Below are 6284 nucleotides of genomic sequence, written 5' to 3' on the forward strand. Positions count from 1 at the left end.
ATAGGGCGGTAAGGTGGCTGACACGTTAGCACACCAGGCAAAATGCTTAGCGGCATTTCATGTCTTCACTTTCTGAGTTCAAATTCTGCCAAGGTCAACTTTGCCCCTCCTCCTTTTTGGGGTTGAAGTAATCTTTGCTCCTCCCCCAAATTTGCTGGCCTTGTAACAAAATTTGTAACCATTATTATTAATAGCTTTTTAATATCATTTATTTTCTTTCACTCAAAGTTATTTTATTTTTACTAATTAATGTAAGCTACTTACCAACCACATGGTTCCGGGTTCAGTTCCACTGCATGCCATCTTGGGCAAGTGTCTTCTACTATAGCCTTGGATCGACCAAAGCCTTGTGAGTGAATTTGGTTGACGGAAACTGAAAGAAGCCCGTTGTATATATGTATATATATGTGTGTCTGTGTTTGTTTCCCTCAACATCGCTTGACAACTGATGCTGGTGTGTTTTCGTCCCCATAACCTAGTGGTTCGGCAAAAGAGACCGATTGAATAAGTACTAGGCTTAGAAAGAATAAGTCCTGGGGTCAATTTGCTCAACAAAAGGCGGTGCTCCAGCATGGCTGCAGCCAAATGACTGAAACAAATAAAAGAGTAATGTCACTCACTCATTAAAAGACTACGGCTGTGCAGTTAAGAAGTTCTCTTTGCATCCACTTTATTTTGAGTTCAATCCCACTAGTAGTACCTTGGGCCAGTGTTTTTACTATGCCTTGTGAGTGAATTCGGTAGGCAGAAACTGTGAGGAAGCCTGTCAATTGATTCTTCTTTGTGTTTGCATTTGTCCTCTACCACCACTTGACTGGTGTTGGTTTGTTTATGTCCATGTAACTTAGTAGTTTGGCAAAAGAAACTGATAGAATAGTTTCTGTGAGCTGGCAGAAACATTAGCACGCCGGGCGAAATGCTTAGTGGTATTTCATCTGCTGTTACGTTCTGAGTTCAAATTCCGCTGAGGTCAACTTTGCCTTTCATCCTTTTGAGGTTGATAAATTAAGTACCAGTTACGCACTGGGGTCGATGTAATCGACTTTATCCCTTTGTCTGTTCTTGTTTGTCCCCTCTATGTTTAGCCCCTTGTGGGCACTAAAAAAAAAAAAAGAAACTGATAGAATACGTACCAGATTTAAAAAAAAAGTACTAGGCTTAGCTTGTTCAACTAAACCCTTCAAGGTGGTGCCCCAGCATGGCCACAGTCCAAGGACTGAAACAAAAAATTAAAGATCTCTCAGAACCGAGTATATCTTGGTAGGTTGTACCACGCTTTCACTAATCGTTACATGTGCCTACGTAACCATGAGCAGAGATAGACACACACTTGGCCTTCCCACTTTTAACCTAGTGAAACAGCCAAGCTGTGACAACAGTAGAGAGGGAGGGAGGGGGAGAGAGAGAAAGATAGACAAAGGGAGGGAGGGCAAAGAGAGGAGGGGGTTGTCTCAACACAAGGCTGTACTCATATTAGCTGCTCTTTCTTTTACCTTTTATTTATTCCAGTCATTGGACTGTGGCCGGCCATGTTGGGCCACCACCTTGAAGGGTTTCACTCAAGCAAAATCAAACCCCAGTACTTATTCTATTAACCCCTGTTACTGAACCACTAAGTTATGGAGAACGTAAAGAAACCAATAGTGATTGTCATATGGTGCAGGAAATTACAAAGATAGACAGACACACACACATACACAGTGAGTTTCTGCACAGTTTCCACCTGCCAGATTCACCCACAAAGCATGGGGCAGTCTGGGACCATAGTAGAAGGCGCTTGTGCAAGATGCTGCACAGCAGAGGAACTGAACCCAAGACCCTGTGGTTGGCAAACAAACTTCTTAACCACACAACCATCCCTACCTATGGTCCTACAGGGTCCTTGAAACAGAGGTAAAGAAAGGAAGGAAGATGATGTCCTCAAACTTGAGAGCTAGCTGAAATGACTAAACTAATTTGCATATTATGCTTTTGTTAATGGTGTGGTAACTGGAAAATAATTAATAAGAGGGTATAATTGAGAAAAACAATCTCACAGTGTTGGCATGATTCTCCTCCTGAATGACAAACTATATTTCCATCTAGTTGGTTATTTAGAACTTTTCTATCTCTCATTCTAGCACTCTCTCTTTCCCCTAACTTTGCAATCTCTATTTCTGTCTTTAAACTATACAGTCTCACTGTCTCTCTGTTTGTCTGTATATCTATGTCTCTGTCTTTCTATCTTTCTATCTGTGAAGGCACATGGCTTAGTGGTTAGGGCATTCGGCTCGCAATCGTAAGGTCGTGAGTTCAATTCCCGGCGACGTGTTGTGTCCTTGAGACACTTTATTTCATGTTGCTCCAGTCCACTCAGCTGGCAAAAATGAGTAGTACCTGTATTTCAAAGGGCCGGCCTTGTCACATTCTGTGTCATGCTGAATCTCCTTGAGAACTACATAAGGGGTACACGTGTCTGTGGATTGCTCAGCCACTTGCATGTTAACTTCATGAGCAAGCTGTTCCATTGATCCTATCAGCTAGGACCCTCGTCATCGTAACCAACAGACTGCTCCTTTATCTTTCTATCTGCCGCTGTCTGTCTTTCCAACTGCTTGCGTTAATCTATCTGCCTGCCTGCCTGTCTGTCTGTTCTAATCTATATTTCCCTGTCCTAATCCGTCTCTGCCTGTCCTAATCCATCTCTATCTATTCTAATCCATCTCTGCCTCTCCTAATCTATCTTTGCACGTCTTAATCCATCTGCCTCTCCTAATCTAGCTATGTGTCTTAATCTGTCTGCCTGTCCTAATTCATCTATTTGTCTCAATAATCCATCTGCCTGTCCTAATCCATCTACATATCTTTATCCATTTATTTGTCTCAATACATCTGCCTGTCCCAATTCATCTACCTGTCTTAATCCATCTGCCTACCCTAATCCATTTGTCTGTCCTGATCTGTCTACCTGTCCTAATCCACCTGCTTGTCTTAATAGATATATCTACTTAGCCTAGTCTGTCTGCCTATCTCACCATTATTTCATTTCCTTTAACTTAGCCTTGGTGTGACCAATTTCCCTCGGAAATCAAAAAAGAAGCCCCCAAGGGAGCAGACATCTGCTGTATTTATCATCCGCCAGAATACTGCTGAAGAACCCCAGTTTCTGATGAATCAGCGTCCAAAAACTGGTGACTATTACATTCATATTATTATTATCATTATTATTATTATTGTTGTTGTTGTCAAGGCAGCGAGCTGGCAGAATTGGTAGCACACTGGACGAAATACTTAGCAGTATTTCACCTGTCATTGTGTTCTGAGTTCAAATTCTACCAAGATCAACTTTTCCTTTTGTCTTTCCAGGCTTGATAAATTAAGTACCAGTAAAACACTGGGGTTGATGTAATTCACTAGTTCCTTCCCCAAAAATTTCAGACCTTGTGCCTTTAGTAGAAAGGATTATTGTTATTATTATTATTATTATTATTATTATTATTATTATTATTATAGAAAGGATTGAGGTAACTCCTCCTGAAGATATAGAATCAAAATTAAAAGAAGAGTGCCATTTGTTATCTAGTGAACAATATTTCAACATCTCGTGTGTCTTCAACTGGTTCAAAAAATAAATTTGTCAATCTACTTCATTTTGGTTAATATAGAAAGGATTGAGGTAACTCCTCCTGAAGATATAGAGTCAAAATTAAAAGAAGAGTATTATTATTATCATTATTGTTATTATTATTATTATGTGAGAGAGCAGTGCATGCCATCAAAGTGGCACTGAGGTACAAATATACGAAGCCCATTATACCCATCATGACTACCCGTCCGATAATGGTACACCAGGCACATGAATCACAACCATATGTACGCGACATGGTGATCTCATATCAAGATAAACAGCGCATGATCTTGCAGGTGGGGCCCAGTTAGAATTTTCTTCAGGTCAAGTAGCCCATCCCGCTCAAAAGGTCCCTGAATAAGGTTTGTTTAAGGCTGTTGAGCAAAACACCTATGTTTCCAAAGGTGAATTATTCAAACCCAAAGAATTCCTCTCAACACATGGCTATGATGCTCCCCCACTTGGTGAGCTGGCAGAATCATTAGCATGCCGAGCAAAATACTTAGCAGTATTTTGTCCATCTTTACGTTCTGAATTCAAATTCCACCGAGGTCCACTTTGCCCTTCATCCTTTGGCAGTCAGTAAAATAAATACCAGTTGAGTACTGAGGTCGATGTAATCAACTATACCCGTCCCCCCAAATTTCAGCTCTTCTGCCTATATTCTGCTCAATGTATCAAATATAATTTTATGTGTACGTAAGCATATATGTATGTATATCTTATTGCTGTATATTTGTTCTTGCAGGTCTGTTAGCAGGTCTTTGGGAGTTTCCAACATTTGATGTTAGTGAAGTTGAAAATAACAAGACTCTGTTTTCTAAATTAGAGGATTTTGGACTCCAAGCGTCGTTACTCGGCAAAAGATTGAAGATTGGAGATGTGAGTCTTCCAGATTTTAAACATTTATTTGTGCTTGTGTGTGTGTGTGTGCATGCGGGCATTCTCTTTATGTTGTTTACAATACACTCAATGTTTCTTTGTGTGAAGAACCTTGGGTAGCAGACTTATTCTGTCTGCAAGTTTAAATCCTACCATGATCTTTTAGTGGAGTTCTTTGCAATGATTCGAACCAGCTATGTGGTTAAGAAGCTTGCTTCCCAACCACATGATTCTGGGTTCAGTCCCACTGCATGGTACCTTGGGCAATTGTCTTCTACTATAGCCCCAAGCCAACCAAAATCTTGCGAGGGATTTAGTAATGGGAAAATGAAAAGAAGCCTGTTGTGTATGTGTGTGTGTGTGAAATAGTTTCATTCAGGTATTAACACTGGGGTTTACACTATTAAACTCCTCCATGGCACAGGTTATCAGATAAGACAATAATCTGGAGATGGTTTGTTTTATCAAACACGTTTCAGAACCCACAAATGTCTATGGAGTTTTTTTACAATTACTGATAAGAAGTCTGGAGTGTGCAAGTTTTTTTTATTGTGTGTGTGTGTGTGTGTTTGTTTGCGCGCGCGCGGTCACGCATATTTCCTTGTTTTGAAATGAGCATTATCATACAAGCAAAATCTTTCATTTCCAGTCTTCGTTGAAAACGTATCTGCTCATGGGGAAATATTACTTTACTTGGAATCAGGTGGTAGTTAATAGTTACTAAGAAACAGGTGACAGGAATTACATCTGACCATAGAAAATCAGCCTCAATAAATTTTGTCTGGAAAATTGGACATTAAAACGATGACGATCATGTGTGTGTGTGTGTGTGTAATTTACTACACTGTAGAAAAAGCATCTAATTTGAAATGTTGGATCAGTGAATCATGTGACTGTTTACTGGATGTCATCTTAATTGCTTTCAAGTTTCTTATTTTCTAGACTCAGTAAGTCATTCAATATGAATGCCATTCATAAACTGACGGTGGATTCAAATAACTTTATAGAATTTTGTGTGTGAGAGACACATGCGCACACTTCACTTATTTCCCTTTACAGCTACAGATTTGCTTATCTCCCTTTACGCACACTTTTTTTTTTTCGCTTACCTCCCTTCTCACAGTTGTTTCTTGTGAATGTCTTCAAAGATGATTTTCTTTCCCATCATATAGACATTATCAACGTCGCTTTTCACATTCATATCATGGGTTTGTTATATTTCTAATAAAGCTGCATTCCATGCTTATTTATCTCTTTTCATCTTTTCTACTTCCGACATGTTTTTGTTCCTAAGATTTATTTCTCCTGTCCATTGTTCGTTAGTTTTGTCCAGTTTTTATTCATACTTAATAAATTACTCTGTCCAAGATGATTTCCTTAATATGAAATATCTTACTATTTTTTCTTATTTCAAATGTTGCATATATCGCGTGTGTATGTGCTTATTTATATGTATGTATGTATGTGGGTAATCTTCAAGTTTAGGGGGGTAAAAAATAAATAAAAAAAAATATTCAAGGGAAGTAACTGAACGTTTTACCAGTATTCTCCGTACTACTCTGTTTATAAATAAATCACACACGTGATTGAATATCATAGTTTCTTATGAGAAATCGAAAATGCCTCGTGGAAGACCGGCTGCACAACATCTTATTGTTGCTGAAAACGAAATCCTCAATCTCATCTTATCTACATGAATTTCTATAGCGGAATTCAATCCCAAAAGAAAAAAACATTTGTTTATTTTTTGGCTGCCATTTCTAAAGTATATAATGTTGAGTAGGTGAATTTCTAG

General features: G+C 38.9%; 1 protein-coding gene across 1 annotated transcript in view; it reads left to right on the plus strand.

The window, feature by feature from the left end:
* Positions 1 to 6284, plus strand: part of LOC106872436 (adenine DNA glycosylase) — a gene marked incomplete at its 5' end in the record, with an annotated part of 34790 nt that overhangs the window by 23295 nt on the left and 5211 nt on the right. Inside the window, 2 exons of the mRNA XM_014919440.2 lie at positions 3040 to 3170; positions 4356 to 4489. Of these exons, the coding sequence (XP_014774926.2) occupies positions 3040 to 3170; positions 4356 to 4489 (265 nt within the window). The remainder of the gene's footprint in view (positions 1 to 3039; positions 3171 to 4355; positions 4490 to 6284) is intronic.

This window comes from Octopus bimaculoides, chromosome 23 (genome assembly GCF_001194135.2).
Source record: "Octopus bimaculoides isolate UCB-OBI-ISO-001 chromosome 23, ASM119413v2, whole genome shotgun sequence".
NCBI lineage: Eukaryota > Metazoa > Mollusca > Cephalopoda > Octopoda > Octopodidae > Octopus > Octopus bimaculoides.